Here is a 24,095-nt window from a genome sequence, read left to right on the forward strand (position 1 = left end):
ACGTGTTAAAACACAAATGTTAAAGTTTGAAAGATTTTATTCTTATCACAAAATTCGGAATGCTTGTATTGGACCCAATTATGGAAGATTTCAATTCAGCTTTTAAAAAGCACATAGTTAGTGGATACTTTGTATCACAGATATAGTTTTTACAATATTGGCATTTAGGAAATTATTTAACAATGCTTAAACTGAGTTTTTAAATCAAGATAATCATTCTAATTTACCAGATATTCTTTTAATATAACATTTCCATAACGCATCCTTATAAGCTACAGCTTGAACTTCTGGATTCTTCGCTGCTGTGATACCTCTTCCGACAACAATTACGTCGGCACCATTTTCCACCACAACTTTTTCAGGTGTTTTATAAATCTGGCCAAAATCGTCTTTTGAGCATTCAAGTTGTACTCCTGGAGTTAATTGAATCAGGCCAGGGTTTTGGAAGGTGTCCTTGTTTTGACAAACAAATCCGGTTATGATGTTTGCATATTTGGATACCATGCTGACGGTTTCCTGTTTATATTGTTGTGTTATAAGATTTCCCTGTAAAATTTTGTAATTTTAAAATTTTATTCTTTATATATATTTTTTTTGTCACCTCGTTGTTCGAGTAAGAATTAGATCTGCTTGTTTTTTAACCCATATTTTTTTTTACTTATTACTTATATATTTTTTTATTACTTATATGGGTGGACGAGCTCCTGCTCACCTGGTGTTATCTGGCGTGAAGAGCTCATAGACATCAACAAATAAATGCCTCCACCCACCTTGAGATAATGACACCAGTTCTAAGTCTTCGTTTTATAGTACAATTGCTGGGCAGTGGTAACCTACCCGTGCAGGTTCACAAGACAACCGACCACCAGTAATTTCACAAATGTTTTTTTTTAGGTTTGATTTTTTGTTCACAATGAAAGTAATTCATGAACATTTGCTAAGTATGTATTTCATTAGAATAAGAATCTGCCTGCAGGATTCTAATGATGGCAAAGTTGCATCAGTTAATTTGAATGCACTGGGAGTCCTATTTCGCAGGCCACAACAACTTTAAAGTGTTTGTTTTTCCTTGGAGATAACATAATCAATCACTCTAAATGCTTAGAATTTTATGATTCTAAACCAAACAGAGTATAAAGTTGGATATTATAAAGGATTAAACGAGATGATTTTGCAATTATGTCCATTAGTTGATATCTTGTATATAGAAACTGGCTTTCTTGTCACTTTAAACTGATTTGTCTAGATTTGATTCAAACCCTACATCCCAGTAAAGGGTAATAGGACAGAAAGAAGAAAAAGGGCAACAGGGTTGAACAGGGGAAATTTCCCGATAATGTCAAGAATGGCGAGCGACAAACCAAGTAATGCGATTTAGCACTGCCAACGCGAATTTTTACGAGACGTGCGGACGGCAATTATTAAGAGTACCATGTCACCAGAACAAAAATACGTCCATACGTCTAGGCCACCACTAATCCCTAAGTAACAAAAAAACCACTGTCCATCTTGCAATTAGATTGAAGTATTGTCTATGTAAATATATTCCTAAACCTTCGTTCAGATCTTATAGAACTTGGTACAATTATTTGTATTCCAGGAAGACTGTTAAAAAATCAAACCTGTGAAATAATTTGGGTAATTACTGGTGGTAGGAAGTCTTGTGAGACCACACGGGTAACCGCCCTGCCTATTTCTGCCATAATCTGCAGTAATGCGTTTCAGTTTGAAGAGTGGGGCAGCCGTTGTACTGTTAAAAGTGAGACCCTATAACTCATGTCTCAAAGTGGCTGGCATTTACATTATAGATGTCAATGGGCTCCAGTAACCACTTAAATTCAGGTGGGTCGTGAGCTCGTCCATCTATCAATGCAATAATAAATAAATAAAACATACCTCACTACTCATTTCAGCAAGCAAGAACACTCCTTTACTGATGCCATTCATTGAACCATTCAGTGCCTTCAATATGCCTTCACCAGGTAAAGAATGAACTGTAACACAGTCTGCCCATTCACCTATTTTGTACAGTCCTTTTGAATACTGCAATGACACAGTGTGTCCGATGTCAGCATACTTCCTATCTTCAAGTATAAGGAAATTAAACCTGTCAGCAAGCTGTTTCAGCCTCACAACAAAGTCATCTCTAAAATCATCAATTATGTCTATATGTGTTTTGACCATACAAATGTGTTCTCCAACTTTTTCTAGCAGATCTAAAATACCAGTAGTCATGGTGAGGTCTGCTGAGAGACATAAATTAGTTTTCTTTGTGGCCATAATGTTGAATAGTTGCTTGGCTACAGGATTTGTTGCAAAATCTACTCTTTTTTCATATGGTAGTATAACACGTTCCATAAGTTTTTCTGAAAAGCAAAATTATCTCTGTGGGTTAATGGGAGCACTATGCATAATTGATTTATCAACATTTATTTTCATCTTTATGTAGTTTGATATTTTAGTATTTGAGTTGTAAAGTAATACAAAATTTAGTTACAATGTTAATCTTGAACAACACTGTTCCAGAAATCAGTTTTGTCAAATTTCATTACATTCTTCAAATGATGTTAAACAAGTTAAGTTAAGCACAATTAAGGCACTGATACAAAGGACTGGTACAAAGCTAAGATCTTTCACTGAACGGGTTAAAACTACTCAGTAGACTCAGTAGTAAAGTCCAAATATTCTTTGGTACTTGTAATTAGGCAAGATTATTTAATACCTTTTTTTTTCTATTTTGGCCACTGCCACTCTCCTGACAATTAATCGATATCTATAATGATTATGCTTACTTATGCTTGCTTACAATCACAGAGCCCACTGGGTTTCTTGCCAGATCATCTCGGTAGGTCCCTATCCTGATCCAGTGGTAGATTCAGCACAGCACTGCCCTTGCTAAGGCTAGTGTTTGCAAATTTGCCAGGCAGAGCACAATAAGCTCTCTACACATCTGGTAAAGCTAGGATAGCCCCTCGAGGCTCCAAACATTGGTAAAAAAGATTAAAATAAAATAATTTTACCTATAACAGGAGCCTTTGTTTCATTCAAGTAATTTTTTACTGTAACTACAATTTCATCTGTTATTTTCTTGTGTTTTTTAAGTATTTCAATCAATGTTCTCATTGTGAACAATGATTTTACATGGATGCCATTTTTAGCTAAGTTCTCCCTACCACCTTGCTCCCGGTCTAAAATAATGGCAGCTTCTGTAGTTACGAGCCCTTCATTTTTCAAATCTTTGACTGTTTCCAGTATGCTTGAGCCAGATGTTATGACGTCCTCGATGATGAGACATGTGTCATCTTTTTTAAAATGACCTTCAATACTTTTTTTGGTTCCATAAGATTTTGTTTCTTTCCTTCTCATCAACATAGGTTTTTTCGCTTGTATACTTAGTAGTGTAGCAATGGGCAAGGCAGTATATGGAACTCCACACAAATGATCAAATTGGCTGTCTTTTACGGCTAAATCGTACAACATATTCGAGGTAAGCTCCTACAAAAAAAAAAAGAGGTACCTAATTAATATTTTTCTTGAACTATTGTGTTATTATCGGGCTTTTAACCATAATAATTAGATGGTCTTATTTAATCGTACGAGAGGCCCGGAGACCGTTTACGGAGCGTAAACATAATTTATTTTCTTCAGCATTTTAACTTACCATGATGTCGGGATAACTAACAATAACCCTCAAATCAAAATAGGCCGGTGTTTTGATGCCGGTCTTAGTAGTAAAATCTCCAAATTTCACGGCATCAATAGAAAATAGTTTTAAAGCTAGATCTTCTAGTTTATCTAAACCCATCGTTACTGCAACAGGCAACAAATTCACAAAGAGAAATTAAAAAACGAAAAAAAAACCACAACAAAAACACGTGTCAATCTATGTATTAGGTTTTTTTAAGGGATTTTAAGACTTGGTAACTAAGACTGTTAGGTCATGTCTTATTTTAATTTATTAAATATTCTTATTTTTATTAAAAATAAATATTAAGGAGTGAAATGAAATAAAATGAAGATGATTAATTTGAAACATTATTCAACTGGGATGAAATTAAATGAAATGAGATGAGATGATATGGGATGAAATATAATCTCAGTAAAATGATTTACTGAGATTTTTTCAGTGGATTTTTTGGAAGATCCCGAGAAGCTACGTCCAGCGGATTTGTTTCATTTTTCCACATTTGTGCACATTCACAGATATTTAACAGTTAATAAACAACTGTTATTACACATTTAAACCTGACGAAACACTAAATAGACAATGGCCGTTTTCCAATATGCGTATTTCCAAGTACGCGTTCCCGCCAAAAAGTCTATTGTTTTTTTTTATTTATTGCTTAGATGGATGGACGAGCTCACAGCCCACCTGGTGGTAAGTGGTTACTGGAGCCCATAGATATCTACAACGTAAATGCGCCACCCACCTTGAGATATAAGTTCTATAACGGCTGCCCCACCCTTCAAACCGAAACGCATTACTGCTTCACGGCAGAAATAGGCAGGACGGTGGTACTAAACTTATCCGTGCGGACTCACAAAAGCACCTACCACCAGTAATTACGCAAATTATAATATTGCGGATTTGATATTTATTACACGATGTTATTCCTACACCGTGGAAGTTAATCGTGAACATTTGTTGAGTACGTATTTCATTAGAAAAATTGGTACCCGCCTGAGATTCGAACACCGGTGCATTGCTCAACACGAATGCACCGAACATAGATTATAGTAGGTAGTGCATATATAGTACAGGACTAGTGATAAGCAACTTAGGGAAACACTTTTTTTCCTACCTAGCTGAAAGCCTTGAGAGGCTATTTCAGCGTAACCTTAAAAGTAGGTGAGCTCACGGGGCTCAAATCTGACAATGTTCGACGACTGAGAAGATCTGGCAAGAAACTCAGTAGGCTGTGTCTGAGGGTTAATTTACTCGTCGAGCTCTTCGTCGCAAGCGACGGGTTCGATGAGAACGATGACCGGACTATCACCAAGAATAGAGTATTGTTTGATGTTTTTTTTTATATAATTTTAAGAGATTTACTATTAAAATTTCTAGTACACTATTTTAAAATTAAGTGTATTATCTATGGTACACTAGATGAGCGCACAGTCTTTATAGTGCGAAGTGGTGTTTTCGATGTTATATTGTTCCATCTTTAGAATGTTAGAACGGTATTCTAGATCAGTAATACCATCTTAATTTAATTCTTTTAGGGCACTTATTTACATCCGTTTTAGTCTATCAACGAGTATTGTGCACACTGAAGGAATAGCTAATATTATTTCAAGTCCCGCAAACCTTACAAAAGGTGATGAGGTGAATTTATATCATCTTTACGAAATAAGAATTTGAGGTACCAGAAAAACGTTACAACTTGTCAGTAAGAGTGCAATTCTGCTCGATACATTTTAGTATTTGAGTGAGTATTGATATTTTACACAATAAAACAAATACATAATTTGATTTAATGCAACTGTGACAGTGTTTATTTGTTTGTTTTTTACTTTTCTGTGTAAGTGGGCAAAAAAGCTCACATCCCACTAGTTGTTATTATAAATATCACCCACTAAGTTTCGCACCGGATTTTCTCAGTGGGTCATGATTTCGATCCGGTAGTCAATTCAGCGAAGCACTGCTGTGGTTAGGATAGGTGTTAACGAATTTTCTCAGTGAGCTTGAATAGCCTCTTGATCTACCAGCAATTAGGCTGGGAAAATAGTCAAATAAAATAATATAGGCATCTTACCCAAGGACTCTTTAAATCGATTAAAGTAACGCAGAATTGGAATACCCCTTAGGCTAGCGACCATTAGTAAGGGGATCATATTAAATATGCCGCAATCATCTCGACATATTAGATCAAAGTCTTAAGTAATATATTATATTCTACTCTTTCTGCTCCATTCTTCAAACCAAACCAGCATTAATGGGTTGAAATGTATTGAATTCTTGGCAACACTATTTTGACATTCCATTGTTGATTTGACGTTTTAAAACTCTCAAAACCATTCTCGTTCACGTTGTACTTACTCTCGTTCTCGTTCTTAGTTTTTTAATAATTTGTTTGGTGTTTTGACTGATTTGTAGTAATTTATGTGTTTCTGTTTCATGTTGTTTATGTTATCACGCTAATCATGGTAAGTTAAGTTCAATTTATTTAACTATTGCTTGCATGGCTTAGATAAAATACGATATATAAGACGTGTGAAGTGTTCATTTTTTTTACCAGAAACTAACACAACAATTCCGGAGTTTTGTTTTCAAAAATTTGGCGCCAAAGTTGACATAAATACAAAAGTAAAATATGTTACAGTACAGTAGTTAATATTTTTAATAAAATTGTAATTCCTAATGTATATAATTCATATTGGGCATAGCACGGTTCGCCAGGTAAAAGTTTTTGTGTACATGTAGGCTGCGGCACGCTATCGCTACCCCTCCTATCGTATTAGTGGGGTCCCCCTCCCTTCTGTAGGGGATGTATGGGCAGACAAAGGGTAGGCGCCCCTAACGCGGCGGAGGGGTCCTTGGTTAACTCGGGTTGACGGTCGGAACAGGGATTACTATTTCAAGTTCATTTTGTTATATTCAGCCCTTCTAACGGTAGTGTGTGCGTACGTTATAAAATTTAATTTTTCAATTTTAGGGACGCAACAACAAAGTTTAGTACGGAGCATGGACGATAATAGCGACGGTAAGTGAACTTAACATTTCAGTTATTTAAATATACTGATTTACATACATTTAAAAAAAAACATTCGAGTTTCCGCCTTAATCCTTGAATCGTTAGGTCCAAGTCTTAATTTGTTATTTATTTATTTTACACTGACAGACGATTAGACAGGCTTTAAAGTTTCCGTTTCTCATATCCCGCTGATTGCGCTTTGAGGGGACATAGCGTATGTAAGTTTATATGACTTATCAAAAACTGAAACATATAGAGTGTTTTTTTTTTTAAATATGCAGTGGTGTTTGACTCGACTCGAAACTGTGACCTCTTGAAGGAGCGAGCACACGATACCGTTTGCACAATGCCATGAACGCGTAAAGAGTTTTAATGTGAAATATAAATACTAAATTCTAGAATCGCAGGTCAAGTATTAAGGTCGTTCTAATTATCAAAAGTCACTCGTTCTTGACATCGGCAATGCATTTAAAATATACTCGTTGTCTTGAATAAATTTATTAAATGCGAAAGATATTGAATAAAGGGAATGTTTGGTATAATTCGTAATTAATGTCCATCGGTATATTCAAAGACAAACCTTTGCCCAGTAAGCTGTTTGGTAAATAGTACGATTTTATTGATCATCAATTATATCGGACACGGTGTCCTACTAAATATTCATAAAATACGAAATATATACAATAATATACGTACATATTAGTAGACTTAATCGATACGCGAATATCCACAATCGGAATAGCTTTTTTGTAATATTAATTAGTTATTCTCGACCGCGCCTTGCAATGACATCGCGAAAAATTACAAAATATACTGAAACGTCTCGTACGCTACTTATTTTATGATGTAAATATGTACTATGTAAAAAAAACTTAGGTTAATTGCCGACAATAGGATCAATGTCGCGTGAACTTGAACTCGACGAAGTATATAAAATACAATTACATAATAATAAATTCGATCAGATAAGATTAAACATAGCATACATGAGGCACGTTAATAAAAACCACGCATATGAGTTTTAAACGAACACGTGCTAGTCCAAAATCATCTCAAATGTCCAACAGAAAACTTCCTCTGCAAAGTTAACTGAAAAAGTAATAATCTGTAGAAGTCAGTAACTTTTCTGGCTACTTACTGAAACCGTTGGTCGCTCCGGTGTGACTATCGGTAATTGTATAAGAACGATCGATTACTTCAGTCTACTGCCCTCACAGAAACCTTCCCTGGATGAACTAAAAGAATTGTACCATGCTTCATCACAATCGGATTAATGGTTTAGGAACGCAATATAACTTCAAACATACAAAAATTAATTTTTATTTATATAAATAATACGCACCGATAAAACACCGCATGTAATATATACATAGATCGCTCACTAACCTACATAGGCTAATAGATAGGGCGCACGTTGATAGACACATAAATACTAAGTTGGCACGATTTTCGGAGAGACATATTTTTTTCTTTTTTTTATTGCTTAGATGGATGGATGAGCTCGCAACCCACCCGGTGTTAAGTGGTTACTGGAGCCCATGGACATCTAGAACGTAAATGCGCAACCCACCTTGAGATATAAGTTCTAAGGTCTCAGTATAGTTACAACGGCTGCTCCACCCTACAAACCGAAACGCATTACTGCTTCACGGCAGCAATAGGCGTGGTGGTGGTACCTACCCGTGCTGACTCACAAGAGGTGCTACCACCAGTAATAATCTTGGGAATCATCTAACATATACATACCACTGTGAAGGTCACATTGAAACATGTACCATAAACCATATTGCGATCTAGTGAAATACGCGAAATTTATAAATTGCCCAATTGTTGACAGCTGGTTTTGTTTTGAGTTTTAGGTCGCTGACCAACTTCCCCAACTGGCATTTCCAGTCCAAAGTAACGCAGGTGCTTTTGTGTAAAAAATAGTATACTGTTACTCCTATAATTTCGTGGGCGGTCTCATTCTGGTCATTCTCGTGATTTTAACGAACTATTGTTAACGCCCACCATTATACCTCAGATATCACGTCTGTTTTAAAAGTACCATAGATATTCCGATTAATTTTGAAATTCAATCTTAGTTTGTATTATGACATAATTTCGTTACATCTAGTAAATTCTACTACTGGTTCTTACTATGCAAATTACTAATCTATATATTAATACGTGAAGCAGAATCTTTGTACCCCTTCTAACGAAAATTGCGCGGACGGAGGAGTATGAATTTTCCCACACTTTTAGACAATATAGAGAAGGAGTGCAGAATGCTGATTTTTTTAATTATGCATTAATTATACATTAAATCGATTAAAAAAAGTACACACTACCATGTATTTGACACACACACATAATAACATTGTTTATTGGTTAATATTGTTTATCTTTAATATTTTTTGTCTATAGACAATAGAACCATAATAATGTCCAAACTTATAATTTTAATGAATTGTAGTCGAATTTCGACTACTGCGAGACCACTAGTAATACCTTAATATTCTTACGGCTGGTCGTCAGTCGCCCTACCTTCTTGCGCCATTGTCCCGGTAAAGCAGTACCTTTTTTATCCTTACCTATAGCCTGAGAGGCTATTTCAGCTTCACCCTAACGTGTAGGTGAGCTCACGGGGCTTAAACCGGAAGTGTTGCTAACGCTGGCCCTAGCAAGAACAGTGCTTCGCAGAATTTACCGCCGCTGAGAAAATCTGGCGAGAAACTCAGTGGGCTGTGTCTGTGGGTTAATTTACTCGTCGAGCCCTTCGTCGCAAGTGACGGGTTCGGCGAGGACGGTAACCGGTGCTTGAGGTACCTAAAAGCACCGTTAATGGATCGGGAGGATCCGTAATGACGTGTTTAGGGCGACGTCGACTGTTTACGAAGCAGTAGCAGTAAATACGCGTTTGATATCCTCCCTTTTTAGGGTTCAATAGCCGAATGACAAAAAAAGACAATATTTATTTCGTAAAGTTTGTCGCACGTCACCAATGGTCGGCCCCGATTGAGGGGGAACCCGCGGGCCGCAAGAGATTCTTCTCTTTCATAATATACTTTAGAAGAGATGGCTTCATAGGTTTTTATAAAAATCACAACCACTAGATTACAATCGTACCTATGTTTCAAAGAACTATTTAGCTTTAGCTCTAAGCTCATTATTTTAACGAAATTCACAAAAAAAAGATCAGTGCACGTAAGCATAATATAGTAACATCGATTATGTTTAAAGAGATCTTTTATAATGATGCAGAATTCACAATAGGCTTTGAAATGAATTTTGTTTTAGTCAATAAAGCCTTGTTCGGACTAGGCGAGTATTTTAGTCGAGTACCGAGTAATTTAGTGGCTCAACTACTCGCCACTCGCCCGAAAAAAATAGAACAAAATGAATTGACTAAATTATTTACTAACCTTCTCGACAAAATTTTTGGTGCTCAGACACATTTAGCTACTAAATTACTCGGTACTCGACTAAAATACTCGCCTAGTCCGAACAAGGCTTAATGGACCGGAGCCCTAAAAGATGTTCCCTCGTCTCACATTTAGTCGTATCGCGTTGAAATTTCAAATTAAAAGAAAAAGTATAATAACATTAAAAACTAGTTAAAACTATTATGACAAGAGTTAGTAAAAGCATTGGCTTGAACAAAATAATATTTATGTACTTTATTTCTGGTACCTGAGCGAAATGAGAGAGACAATGTTGAATCTTTTGTATATTTCTTGAACACCTAAAACTGGAACTTATTTAAATGGTGGTAGAACGTCTTGTGAGTCAGCACGGGTAGGTACCACCACCCTGCCTATTTCTGCCGTGAAGCAGTAATGCGTTTCGGTTTGAAGGATAGGGCAGCCGTTGAAACTATACTTGAGACCTTAGAAATCATATCTCAAGGTGGGTGGCGCATTTACGTTGTAGATGTCTATGAGCTCCAGTAACCACTTAACACCAGGTGGGCTGTGAGGTCGTCCACCCATCTAAGCAATAAAAAAAGAGATCTTTTAATGATGCAGAATTCACAATAGGTTTTGAAATGAATTTTATTTTAGTTAATAACAGTCCGGAGCCCTAAAAGATGTTCCCTCTACTCACACTTTGTATCGTATCGCGTTGAAATTTCAAATTAAAAGAACAAGTATAATAACAGTAAAAACTAGTTAAAACTATTCTGACAATAGTTAGTAAAAGCATTGGTTATTTCTGGTACCTGAGCGAAATGAGAGAGACAATGTTGAATCTTTTGTATATTTCTTGAACACCTAAAACTGGAACTTATTTAAATGGTGGTAGAACGTCTTGTGAGTCAGCACGGGTAGGTACCACCACCCTGCCTATTTCTGCCGTGAAGCAGTAATGCGTTTCGGTTTGAAAGGCGGGGCAGCCGTTGTACTGTTAAAAGTGAAGACTTACAACTCATGTCTCAAGGGTAGCGCCATTTAAGTTGTAGATGGGCTCCATTAACCACTTAACACCAGGTGGGCCGTGAGCTCGTCCACCTATCTAAGCAAAAAAATATATGATGAAGGTATTTGTTTATGGTACCAATAATTACACTAGATTTTTTGTGGAATCGATTTACACGATGCTATTCCGACGTATGTATGTAAATAGAAGAATTGGCATCTGACTGCGAAATTTGAACATCAAAACTCACACCGCTTGATGCGAGTGCATCGAGCGTCTCATCTTTATTTTATGACGACTTTTTAATTCTTTTTCTTCGAGTGTTTTTATACACTACTAGCCGCACTCGACCGCTTCGCTGGGCATTTTAAATTAACATTATTGTTTATGGTCATTATTATTAGGGAATCCAACATTCATATAAATATTAGCCTATCCATTAACTACATGTATTTTCTACATGGATATCAAGTTTCGAGTCATGCATCCGGCATGGTTCAGTAGTTATAACGGAACATCCGTAAAAACCACTGTAGATTTACATATTAGTAGTATAGATAAAGATTTGTGTACAGAGAATATGTGAGAAACATTAATTTTGAAATTATATTATACCTACTAGCGGACCCGACAGACTTTGTCCTGCAAAAATTCGTTCAAGTCGATACAGCCGTTTAGTTGCAGTATAGATAAATAACCTAGATACCGACTGCAGCGCCGTCTGCCGGGCTGATTTGTGAATCTAAACCACCCAGGGCCCACCCAAACGCATACAAAAAAAACAATCAAATCGGTCCAGCCGTTTAGGAGTTCAGTGACATACATATATGTACATACATGTATAAATATATATTCAGAAGGCGTCGAAAAAACCATATTTAATCTTTCTTTATTTTTCCCGAAATTAAAATATTTTGAAACGTGAAACTACAATATTATTTTATCATACCATAATTTGAAGTCGACTCAGGTAACAATATTGTTGCGAACCTATTTAACACTACTCCGACTTTCTCGTCCGTGACCAAAAGCCATCTAAAGTAAACGAAATTTCGGAAATAATGTAATAATAAATAAAAATAACCAAGATAAAACTGTAAAAGTAGTTTCATGTGAATATTGTTCGTTTACGATTTTAAGTACTTTTGATAATGTTAATCTGCAAAGCATTTGAAACATCGGTAATTGTAAAAAAAAAGTTAAATTGAAATACTAACAAATCTTAAAAGCAATTTATATCATAATAATCTTGTAATAGATTAAAAATCTAAGTTATACTAGCCACTCTAGCTAGTGAAATTCTGTAAATGTACGGCTGATACCACTATTGTGTATATTTCTGCCGCGCAGCGATCAGGTGTTCCGTGTTGATAACTGTTACTCTGCTGTAATTAGAATTTCAACCTCGTTTCTCAAGGAGATAGAAGGGTATCTTGTGACTTCACACGAGTACCTACCACTATCCCGTCTATTTCTGCCGTGCAGCAGTAAGGCGTTCTGGTTTGAAAGGCGAAACAGTTTTTATGCTATACAATTGAGACAATATGTCTCAAGGTGGGTGGCGGCATTCACATTTTGATGTCTATGTATTTCGCCAATCATTTCATACCAGGTGGGCCGTAAGCCTATTCACTCGTCTTTGCCTTCTTCTCCTTCCTAGCGTTTTCCCTGTCTAGTGTTATGGACCGCTTTCGTACTTAATCTCCTCCATTTTGCCTCCATTCTTCGGTATCTCTTTGAGTTGGTTATTCTCCTCCATATCCGCCTTTACCACATCCAACCGGTGTTTCTTGGGCTTACCACGAGATCTTGGACCGGGTACGCAAAGGTTGAGGCATCTATTTCCGACGTAGTCTGGAGGCTTGCGGTTTATAGGACCATATCGTCAGAGACGACTTTCCTGCAGCTTATGTACTACGTCACGAACTCCAACGCTGCTCCGGATGCAGTCATTACGAATGCGATCTATTCGCTTAACGCCACACATCCACCGCAGCATCTTCATTTCTGTAATAAATAAAAACCAGAATGAACGTTTTAGGACCTGTGTGCTTAGTGCGAGTTTCTTAATGTTCTCGATAGGTAGCTTAAAAGCTAAGCCAATTTTGTATGCAGGTGTAATAGTGCCCCTAGCGGCAAATGTACGCAAACGTTCCCCCATACAAATATGAGCTAACTTTTACGCTATCGAGAACGTTAAAAATTCGCACTAAGCACACAGAAAAGACGATAATTCGGTCGCTTAGCTAAGCTAATGGAAGATTAGCCTGTAAATTTATGAAGGTTACCTGTAAATTAGTCTATTCGTTCTCAGCTTTAATCCTATTTCAGATAAATCAATGGAATACGAAATAAAAAAGAGTTTGATGACCCGGAACAAATTAGCTATAATAATAAAAGGGAACAACGGTAGTTTCCAGTTTGGTTGCGTTTATTGTGCGTACAAGGCGAACACTAAGAAGGCGTTGGAGAAACATTTGCTAGTGCATAACAAGCAATACAGATATCTGTGCGGGATTTGCGGAACTGGGTGCGTTTTTGATTTGTTTGTTTTTTTTTTTCTAACGATAACGCAGTCCTGATCGGAAACAGTCATCGTCAACAATGAACAATATTGGACGATTAAAGTAAAATATTATACAAATAGATTGAAGTTTATTAAAGGCTGATGTGTTGTTAACAACAGTCCAAGACTTCAAACCGGACATCAAGACTGCTATGCGGCATAAATTTGTGCAATGGTCGGGTCTACCCGTGCTGTAGATCATCTTTTACGACCAATCGCCAGCCTGACGTAAACTCTACTTGATAAACCAAGAACTGGAGAAGTACATATTTATTTTTGTATCTTTTTCGTCTAGTAATGACCCTTCCGTTAACGGGCGTACGCTGTCAGTGTGGAATATCATAAGTGAATAGTCTGTTTTCTATACAATACAATATAGTTAATGTAGTTTGATACAATATTCGCCCTTTTTCAATTAGTATTTTTTTTTTTAGGTTAAAACGCAAAGAACATTTAGAGAGACACACGCTCGAGCACATGGAGATAAGACCTCACGTTTGTCCTGAATGCGGGAAAGGATTCAAAAGAAAAGAACATTTGAACATACATTTCGCTACACATACCGGAAACAAGAGCCAAGAGTGCTTTGTGTGTAAAAAATGTGAGTATTTTTACATAATAAAAAGCATACCAAATACACGTAAGGGTGAATGAGTGGATAATACGAATGAGTAGATAACGGGGAACCGAGGGGATTAAATATAAGATGGCGATGTACAACTACACGAGACAACCGCATTAATGATGAGCCAGAAAATCAGTACAGTACCCGACATTAATATTGCATATCGACTTTTGCATAGAGACAATCGGCTGATTTCTGCGAAAACGAAACACTAGAACTCCGGTATCATTTAGGACCGCATACTACCGCACTTGAACGACGCCTGACAAACTCACATAAGTAGTGTCGATGTGCAGTATTTATTGCCGGGTACTGTATGGAGTTTGCAAACAGTTTACGTCGTTATTTAACAATAAAGGCTGGACAGCCGAATTGTTAGTCTGACTGATTCGGCAACTTTAATCAGTTATATTATAACTATCATTATATTTCTCAGTGAATTGAAACGATTCCATTCATTTCGTTTATTTTCTAGTTTATACATACCACTGTATGGATACGACCTTCTTCTTGCCGTTATCCCACATAATGTAGGGTCGACTCGGCATGTCTTATCATACTGCATAGGGATTTGGCATGAGTTTTACGATCGGCCGGCCTCTTGCCTGACGTTAACCCTCTCCGCGTTATATTATATATCCAGTGTGCTTAGTGCGAGTTTTTTAACGTTCTCGATAGCGTAAAAGTTAAATTTGTTGCAGTTGGAACAGCGCCCCTAGCGGCAAACGTAGGCAAGCGTTCCAATTCCATACAAATTTTAGTTAACTTTTACGATATCGAGTACGTTAAAAAACTCGCACTAAGCATACTGTAGTATGTATATACATTACAACGTACTATAAGGAGGGAGTTTTTACTTTTTTTTTTGTTTTTCCTTAACTTCATTCATTTTGCTTCTTTAATACATGATTTGCGTTTTGTCATAATAAACATTTACATTAAAATTAAGGTTTTCAAATACTAAAAAGATAAAAATACCACATATTTTATTCATTTCTTTATTTATTTTATTTATTTTATTCTTTTTTGTGTGTTTATAAAAGACAATAAGTCGAAAGCAAATTAAATAGACATGACCAGTTTTGATGAATATAGATAGTCGAGAATCATGACTAGGTGATTCTGCATGCAACGAATCTTGAAAATCGTGCCTTTAGCTTAAGTGACTATGCGCGTAGGTTGATCTACATTATTCTAATGTGCTCGAGATTTGTCAGTGTTGTGGCTTAGAAAGAACGTACATTAGGGACGGCACTACCATTACTGCATAGTCTGGTATCATATATATCATAGTCATATCATTGGACTTTTTGGCGGGAACGCGAGGAGTGAAGTTGTGTGATTTGTTTTTTTTTGTCTATTTAATGTATCTTCAGGTTTAAATGTGTAATAAGGGTGGTTTATTAACTGTTTAATATCTGTAAAAGTGCACAAATGTGGGAAAATGAAACAAAGCCGTTGAACGTAACTTCTCGGGATCCTCCAAAAAGTCCATAGAAAAAATCTTAGTAAATGACCACCATTTTACTGAGATTATATTTCATCCCAGTTGATTAACGTCTCAAATTTATCATCTTCATTTCATTTCATTTCACTCAATATTATCATTTTTCATAAAAATAAGAATATAAATTAAAATAAGACATGACTTAAAGGTCTTAGTTACCAGGTTTTAAAATAGCTTAAAAAAAGTCGTATCATTGGTGCGTAATTTTTAAATAAGATCACTTCAGTAGTGAAAATTACCCATAGAAACAGCCCACTTCTCGCCGGATCACCTCAGTGGGTCGCGTTTCCTATCCGGTAGTAGATTCTGCGAAGCACTGCTCTTGCTAGGGCCAGTGTTGGCAACGCTTCCGGTTTGAGCCCCGTAAGCTCATCCACACGTTAGGGCGAAGGTGAAATAGCCACTCAAGGTTATCAAGCATAGGTAAAAAAAAATAGAGAAAAGTTTTTTAGCGATTACTAAATAGAGAGGGGACGGCTATATCGAACAAAAATTTTTTAAATGAACGACCCCCAAGAACGTGGCGGCTCCCACAGGGATCGCGATCCCGAGTCTGCGTACCACTGGTCTATACAAACTTGCGAACATTGTGTTTAGTCGCTGGCGATAGTTTGTGCACGGATGCGGGTTTTACCATACTAAATTGAAAATCAGTTTTCATAATGTCCCTATACACGCTATATAAGCGATAGTATCCCTATATCAATATATTAATTAAATTAAAACCGATATATTTTAAATGATAATAATTAGTAAATGTGATTAGATCTATTATTTTATGATTTTAATGGATTATGAATGTAATGAAATTCTTTATAACTATAATTTATGAATTTTATATATATTATAAATTGACATTTTAGTAATCTTCAATAAATTTTATATTTACACACTTTTTATTTAAGTAAAAACATGCTGGAATGTTAAATTTTTATAATATCTTTATTTATGTACCATGTCTCTGGGCAATAAATCATTTGAATTGAATTGAATGTCTTCTATATCGGCGCAATACTACTACATATTTACTTACTAAAATTATTAAAAACTGTTTCCTTAATGTTAGCATTATTGGTTTACTATCAAGAGAATTCATGAACAAACTACCTGCCCCCTTTTCTACTATAAATGTGAGTGGCCATTGTTACGTCACCAACGCTCACGTCATTATTTAAAAAAAATATTACGTCAGTTATGCTGTCATAAATAATAAGTTATAAAAAGATATAGTTCGAAAGTATTTCGTAGGTTTTGATGCATTGAAAGAGTTTTGTCCCTCACAAGAAAAGTGAAAGTTCGTATAAATTCTATAGATGCGCGTAAGCTTTGACGTCATATCTTGCTAACGACGGAATATAAACTACTGAACAAACAAATATATGATATCTTGTCTATAATTTCTACATATTTAGCATCCGGTGCAATGCCGGTGAAACTGCAGCTCGCGAGCCATACGCAAATATTATTTATTTTATATAAAAAAAAACATTTACAAATTGTTCTGAATCGACTAACGAGGATAGGCAGGGACGTCTTAAACTAGGATGGGGCCCTTGGGCACACAAGAATTTGAGGCCCTTTTGGAAAGTAAAAAAAGCGAATTATAATTTAAAAAAAATACTGAGTATGACCATTTATTATACATAATCAAATACAGTATAATATAATATGTCATTAATGATATTAGAATTGATTGATTTAGAATTGATGATATTTGATAATAGAATTAGACTGGTTTTGGTTACGATTTCGATAACGGTTTCTTTCGGGATTTCTGTTGAGCAAAATCTTCTATTATAGGCATAAATACCTTCTGATTACTGATTTGTGAAAAACGTGTAATGTGCCCGACAAAAATGTTTTGAGAATAAACGTGTGAGAGAAATTGTCGGTCTTTCGGGGCCCCCTGAGAATGGGGGCCCTGGGCGCACGGACCCCGTGTGCCCTTATGGTAAAGACGGTATTGAGGATAGGGCACCATTTCTATCTCTCAGCCCATTGTTGTTTTCTTACACTATTTTTAATTAAAATTTATTTTCTATTTTTTAGTTGGTTTTTCTATAAAAGCGTATTTTGTTAGTTTTTTTTAAACTACTATTTATTTTTTAGTTGAATTTCAATTTTTGAAATATCTTCTTTTACATTTTTTTTTTAAATATTGCATTGTCGTCGGTCCTTAATAAGTATACCAAATTTCGAGTTAATCCGACGTTTTGCAGGGGGTCAAAATCATGTTCAAAGATTCCGTTACATACTAACTTACATACGTCTGAAGCTAATAAAAGCGTATTAAAAAATAAATAAAGAATCAGTATTAAAATGACTAAAACGAATCATAATCGTTTGATTAAACGCGAATGAATTTGGTATTGCAGATAAATTTCTTAATGCTTTATCGTATTATGTAACTATACTTGGGTGGGTGGCGCATTTACGTTGTGGATGTCTGTGGGCTCCAGTGACCACTTAACACCAGGTGGGCTGTGAGCTCGTCCACCCATCTAAGCAATAAAAAAAAAAAAAAAAAATTTGCGATGAAATGTCGGGTACGTTGGTTATTTAGAACCCGGCTCCTACTTTCAAGATCGCTACGAGGCATTGTTACGTGTTTACACTAGGCCACTTGTCATGTCAGAGCGATACGAGAGGATACGTTGTATAGAAGAGCATGATTACGCTAGTAAGTTAGAAAGCTAGCGAAACTGGCTTCGTACGTTTTTGAGATAGTAACTTACGGCCTGGCCACGGGGATCGGCGGTGCGAACAGCGAAGCGGTGGACGAGGCGACCATTCGCGCAGCACCGTTTGCAGGCCACGGGTACTCACGTTCGCCGCCGCGACTAGTAAGGAAGTCCGACAGCGAAATGTCTATATCGAAATTATCTCGATATTGCTTACAAATTAATATTTTTTTGGTTCAGGACCTATTATTTGGAAAATATTGTGAAGTACATGATTTGAATAAGAATCGGAGTATACCTATAGATGGAGAATTCCACAAGTACGAGAAATACTTTGGGTGGCTAGACTTCCAAATAGCTGATCTAGCTAGTATTTCAGCTATATATTTTTTTTATTGCTTAGATGGGTGGATGAGCTCACAGTCCACCTTGTGTTAAGTGGTTAATGAAGCCCATAGACATCCACAACGTAAATGCGCCACCCACCTTGAGATATAAGTTCTAAGGTCTCAAGTACAGTTACAATGGCTGCCCCACCCTTCAAACCGAAACGCATTACTACTTCACGGCAGAAACAGGCAGGGTGGTGGTACCCACCCGCGCGGACTCACAAGAGGTCCTACCCCCAGTAATTACGCAAATTATAATTTTGAGGGTTTCATTTTTATTACACGATGTTATTCCTTCACCGTGGAAATCAATCGTGTACATTAAAATTTGTTGAGTACGTATTTCATTACAAAAATTGGTACCCGCCTGATATTCGACTACCGGTGCATCGCTCAACACCGGACGTATTATCCGTTCAGCCACGAAGAGCTTAAAAACAAAAACAAAAAAAAATTAATAAAAAATATACAATATTAAAATTTCGGCGTTCATTTTTCGCGGCGAAAACAACTAAACTCATTTAATCACTGCACTATTCGCCGCGACTACCGCTCGACTCCGTGGCTTGCGCCGTCCTTATTCATGCATTTGTTTTGCTCGCCCGCCGCATCGTAAGTCGCCCGCGCGATTCGCTCGGTACATTTCGCCGGTCGCTTCGCCGGTCGCCGGTGCGCGTGGCTTGTTAGGTACATTTCTATGCTCTTATTTTAGTCGCTAGACGCTTCGCCGTTCGCACCGCGCGAATATTCGTATCGGCGAATGTCCCGTGGCCAGGCTGTTACCGTTCCAAACCTGTGTAATTAGTTTTTTTGTAAAGTTTGAAATGAGAATGTCAGTCAATGATGTCAATAGGTGGGCCAATGGATGTGGTTACCGTAGCTCATGGCCATCATAATGTGGATTCCGCCACACAATTTGAAGTCTCCCTTGTATTGTATTACCGGGCGGTATATTAGACCGGGATGTCTGATTAATTCACGGCAAAACTAGGCATATGTTTTTTTTATTGCCCTTGTTGGCAGACTAGCATACGGCCCACCTGATGGTGAGTGGTTACCGTCGCCCATGGACTTCAGCAATGCCAGGGGCAGAGCCAAGCCGCTGCCTACCGCTTAGTACTCTCCACAAGCCTCGTTTGAAGAAGGACATGTCATAGCGCTCGGGAAACACCGTGGAGGGGAGCTCATTCCATAGCGGATGGTACGTGGCAAAAAATACCTCTGGAAACGCACTGTGGATGACCGCAGTGACTCCTGGTAGTATGGATGAACTCTACTCCGGTTGGTTGGTTGGTACGAACCCGTGTGTCTGATAATGCTTGTGACGAATTAAACTTTTAATAATATTAGATCATATCGAGGGATGAAAAGCTATTTGGTTCAAGCGACATTTCGCTTAATACGCGACATTTGTAAATAAAGGGCCATTTTATTTGATATTAGCATCAATAATTCGATGTTTTTAATTGAACTTGAATTAAGTTTGCCCCATTGAAATAGCTGAAGAGGTTTTTTTATTATGATACTAGGTAGGCAGCGGCTTGGCTCTGCCCCTGGCATTGCTGAAGTCCATGGGCGACGGTAACCACTCACCATCAGGTGGGCTGTATGCTCGTCTGCCTACAAGGGCAATAAAAAAAAATACTAGCTGACCCGGCAGACTTCGTAGTGCCTAAATCGATAAATAAAAGACCTAAACTTTTATATAAAATAACCTTAAAACAAACAAACGGAATCCGTTCGATGGGGACCCATCAAATTGTTATTTTTATTTGATTCCGACTATTTTCATATATTATATCTACCTTTTAAACCTTCTCTGGACTTCCACAAATAATTCAAGACCAAAATTAGTCAAATCGGTCCAGCCGTTCCCGAGTTTTAGCGAGACTTAACGAACAGCAATTCATTTTTATATATATAGATAGATAGATTTTTTCCAAATTTTAAACTTTAAATGGCTCTCCTGTAAAGTTGCTAAAATGTCGCTTAGACCAAATGCCCTTTCACTCCTCGATATAATTTATTATAGTGACGCCACAATATATGTATATAATATATCATACAATTAACAACTGACTAATACCCAAGAGTTAATTTTTTTCAATTTATTCATAAAATCGCTGTAACCTCAGACTTTACGGGTTTTGGTCTCATTTTCGGCGGAACAATTGTATTAAATCTACGTATCGACGCTTGAAAGGCAAACGTGACTAAGCGACAATGCGTGAACTTTACAGTAGACTAATTTAAAGTTGAAATACCTGAAAAAAATCATATATTTTAACGAATCTAGCTGTAGGATTGAAATGATTTTAATAGACCTAGAAATAATTTTTTTTTTTCGCATCGAATATGGTTATTGCCTATCATTTATGTACAAAGTAGTTATTGTCGCTTAGTCACGTTTGCCTTTCAAGCGTCGATATACTATTTTCCTGTTGATTCATTTGATGTTCAGCCGTTAGCCACGAACACCTAAAGATGGTTCACCGCTTTCAGCGTTCTACCGGAAGGACCACCTACAGAAACACATGCAGACGCATAACAAAAACTTAGCGAACAAATTGTATATAAGCGAGCAAATGTTGAAAATCAAACAGGAGGCCATGGAAATGCTCGACGATGATAACGTTGAAATAGAAATCCGGGTGAGTCTTAGCGAAGTGGGTAAATCTATATATATAAATTAATTTCTGTTCGTTAGTCTCGCTAAAACTCGAGAAAGGCTGGACCGATTTGGCTAATTTTGCTATTGAATTATTCGTGGAAGTCCAGAGAAGGTTTAAAAGGTAGACAAATATGAAAATGCTCGGAATTAAATAAAAATAATAATTCTGTTTTCCCTTTGATGTGTCCCCCGTCGGACGGATTCCTTTTGTTTGTTTTAAGTTTATTTTATGCAAAAGCTTAGGACTTATTTATCGATTGAGGCACTACGAAGTCTGCCAGGTCAGCTAGTCTAGAAATATTTTTTTAAATTACCAAACGAAGATTTTTTTTTAGGATAACTACGATCAGCCCACGGTTAAAATCAAGGAGGAAAACTTTAATGCGATATTCGAAAAGAATTACATCAAAATCGGAACCGGAGAGAGGCCGTTCATATGCCTCATCTGCAACAAGACGTACAAACGTAAAGATCACCTCAAGCTGCACAGCATGACGCATATGGAGAAGGACAAGGTCTGCTCGGAGTGCGGGAAAGGTAAGGTCCACCAGCCTCCTTACCTCCCACTGAAGCTTGCACCGCGAGCTTTTTCGGAGAGCTTTTCTTTAATTCAAGTCGTTAGAATTCGGATCTATACCGCCTCGCCTTGACACGTGATTGTACTATTTGTGTATTAAATTAAAGACCAAGCAATTAATATTAGAGAAATTTTAGTGAACCGGTTTTAAATAGTTTTTTTGTTCACCACCAGCGGATGTCGTATTTTTTAATTTTTTATTGCTTAGATGGATGGATGAGGTAACGGCCCACTTAATGTTAAGCGGTTACTGGAGCCCATAGATATCTACCAACGTAAATGCGCCACCCAGCTTGCAATATAAGTTCTAAGGTCTCAAGTATAGTTACAACGGCTGTCCCACCCTTCAAACCGAAACGCGTTACTGCTTCACAGCAGAAATAGGCAGGGTGGTGGTACCACCAGTAAATTAATGTAATTATATGCCTGTCCGATACAAATTTAAATCTATGCCCGTGATATCTAAAGAGTTTTGTGAAGAGAACATCCGGCGATGCCCCCGAGGGTATGGGCGGATACCGTTATTTAAAAAATTGATTTTTCGTGCAAAGACCCCCCTCTCTTCCTCCCTTCCCCCACCGATACCGTGTGCACGTGTGAATTTAACTATTCTCGAGCACCGACACACACAAAAATAGGGGAGGGTGGGAAACCTTGGGGCGCAGCGACCTATTTTTATTTGAGAAAAAAAATACTGCCTCGTGTAAGGTAAAACATAACCTGGTTTTTATTTCGTTCAGGGAATTTTTACATTCGCCACAAAAAAAATAATTACTCTGTGCTACCACAGATAATGGATCGGCTTCACTAGAGCGTTTTCAAGTTCACGCTGTCTCGTCGCTTGTGACGTCAGTAAATAATTGAATATGCAATTTCGAAAAGGGCACATGTCTGAAAATGTAAAACGTTCAGGAAATGAAAAAAAACTGATTATTTTCTAAAGTAGTGTAAAATTTAAAATATTAACTTTTGAGATATATTTTAGTGTTAATTAGCAATTGAAAATTACTGGAATTATTATAAAATGGGTGTAGGTAAGCTTCAAAACTCCATGTATATGAAAAAACATATTTGACAAAATATGCGACATGTGCCCTTTTCGAAATTGTATATTCAATTATAATCGACAGACATCAAAGAGCAAGGCGTGGACTTAGAAAACTATAGGTTGGACGAGCATTATGGCATATATGTAGTAGAATAATCGAGAAATAATCGATTTTGACAACACAATAGAGACGATGGGAAGCGCGTTGACGTTGTCATGTCTTTGATCGGGTAACCGCTTAATACGATGTGAGCCGTGAGCTCGTAATAAATTAAAAAAAAACAAGGGAAATTTGAACAGGCTCCCAACGACTGTTATAGTGAATTTTTTTAATTAATTAATTTTGATTTTCTTTTGTATGTATGTTTGTATATTCGAACTCTAACTTCACAATATCTTTTATATATTATTATGTGTTCGCATTTGGACCACGGTTCGAGTGTGGTTCTAGTGTTGGCAAGCGTATTTCGCGCGATAAATGCTCACGATTGACTTCCACGGTGAAGGAATAACATCTATATATATAAAAATGAAACCCGTTTTCCGTTGTCACGACATAACATGAAAACGGCTTGACCGATTTGGCTAATTTTGGTCTTGAATTATTTGTGGAAGTCCAGAGAAGGTTTAAAAGGTATAAAAATATGAAAATTCTCGGAATTAAATAAAAATAACAATTTTGTTTTCCCTTTGACGTGTCCCCCGTCGGACGGATTCCTTTTGTTTGTTTTAAGTTTATTCTATATAAAAGTTTAGGTCTTTTATTTATCGATTGAGGCACTACGAAGTCTGCCGGGTCAGCTAGTTGTGTAATAAAAATGAAATCCGCAAAATTATAATTTGCGTAATTACTGGTGGTAGGACCTCTTGAGTCCGCGTGGGTGGGTATCACCGCCCTGCCTATGTCTGCCGTGAAGCAGTAATGCGTTTCGGTTTGA

The 24,095-nt window shown here is 37.0% G+C and overlaps 2 protein-coding genes across 3 annotated transcripts in view; one reads left to right on the forward strand and one right to left on the reverse strand.

Moving 5' to 3' along the window:
- Window positions 1-19: 19 nt before the first annotated feature.
- r-l (rudimentary-like) lies at window positions 20-3,904 on the reverse strand. Its single transcript, XM_028188199.2, has 4 exons — window positions 3,662-3,904; window positions 3,021-3,495; window positions 1,897-2,366; window positions 20-546 (listed from the first exon to the last, which is right to left on the reverse strand). The coding sequence occupies exons 1-4, from the start codon at window positions 3,803-3,805 to the stop codon at window positions 214-216; spliced, it is 1,422 nt and encodes a 473-aa protein (XP_028044000.2). The 5' UTR covers window positions 3,806-3,904; the 3' UTR covers window positions 20-213.
- A 2,073-nt stretch (window positions 3,905-5,977) lies between these two features.
- Window positions 5,978-24,095, forward strand: part of LOC114253348 (uncharacterized) — a 34,788-nt gene continuing 16,670 nt past the window's right edge. Inside the window, exons 1-6 of one of the 2 annotated variants that reach the window (XM_028188195.2) lie at window positions 5,979-6,147; window positions 6,657-6,704; window positions 13,425-13,623; window positions 14,094-14,260; window positions 21,364-21,512; window positions 21,868-22,069. In XM_028188195.2, the coding sequence (XP_028043996.2) occupies window positions 6,686-6,704; window positions 13,425-13,623; window positions 14,094-14,260; window positions 21,364-21,512; window positions 21,868-22,069 (736 nt within the window). In that variant the 5' untranslated portion in view covers window positions 5,979-6,147; window positions 6,657-6,685. Of the gene's footprint in view, window positions 6,148-6,656; window positions 6,705-13,424; window positions 13,624-14,093; window positions 14,261-21,363; window positions 21,513-21,867; window positions 22,070-24,095 lie in introns of both variants that reach the window. The other variant, XM_028188198.2, reaches the window with a different exon arrangement.

Source organism: Bombyx mandarina, chromosome 17 (genome assembly GCF_030267445.1).
Source record: "Bombyx mandarina strain Sakado chromosome 17, ASM3026744v2".
NCBI classification, from domain to species: Eukaryota; Metazoa; Arthropoda; class Insecta; order Lepidoptera; family Bombycidae; genus Bombyx; species Bombyx mandarina.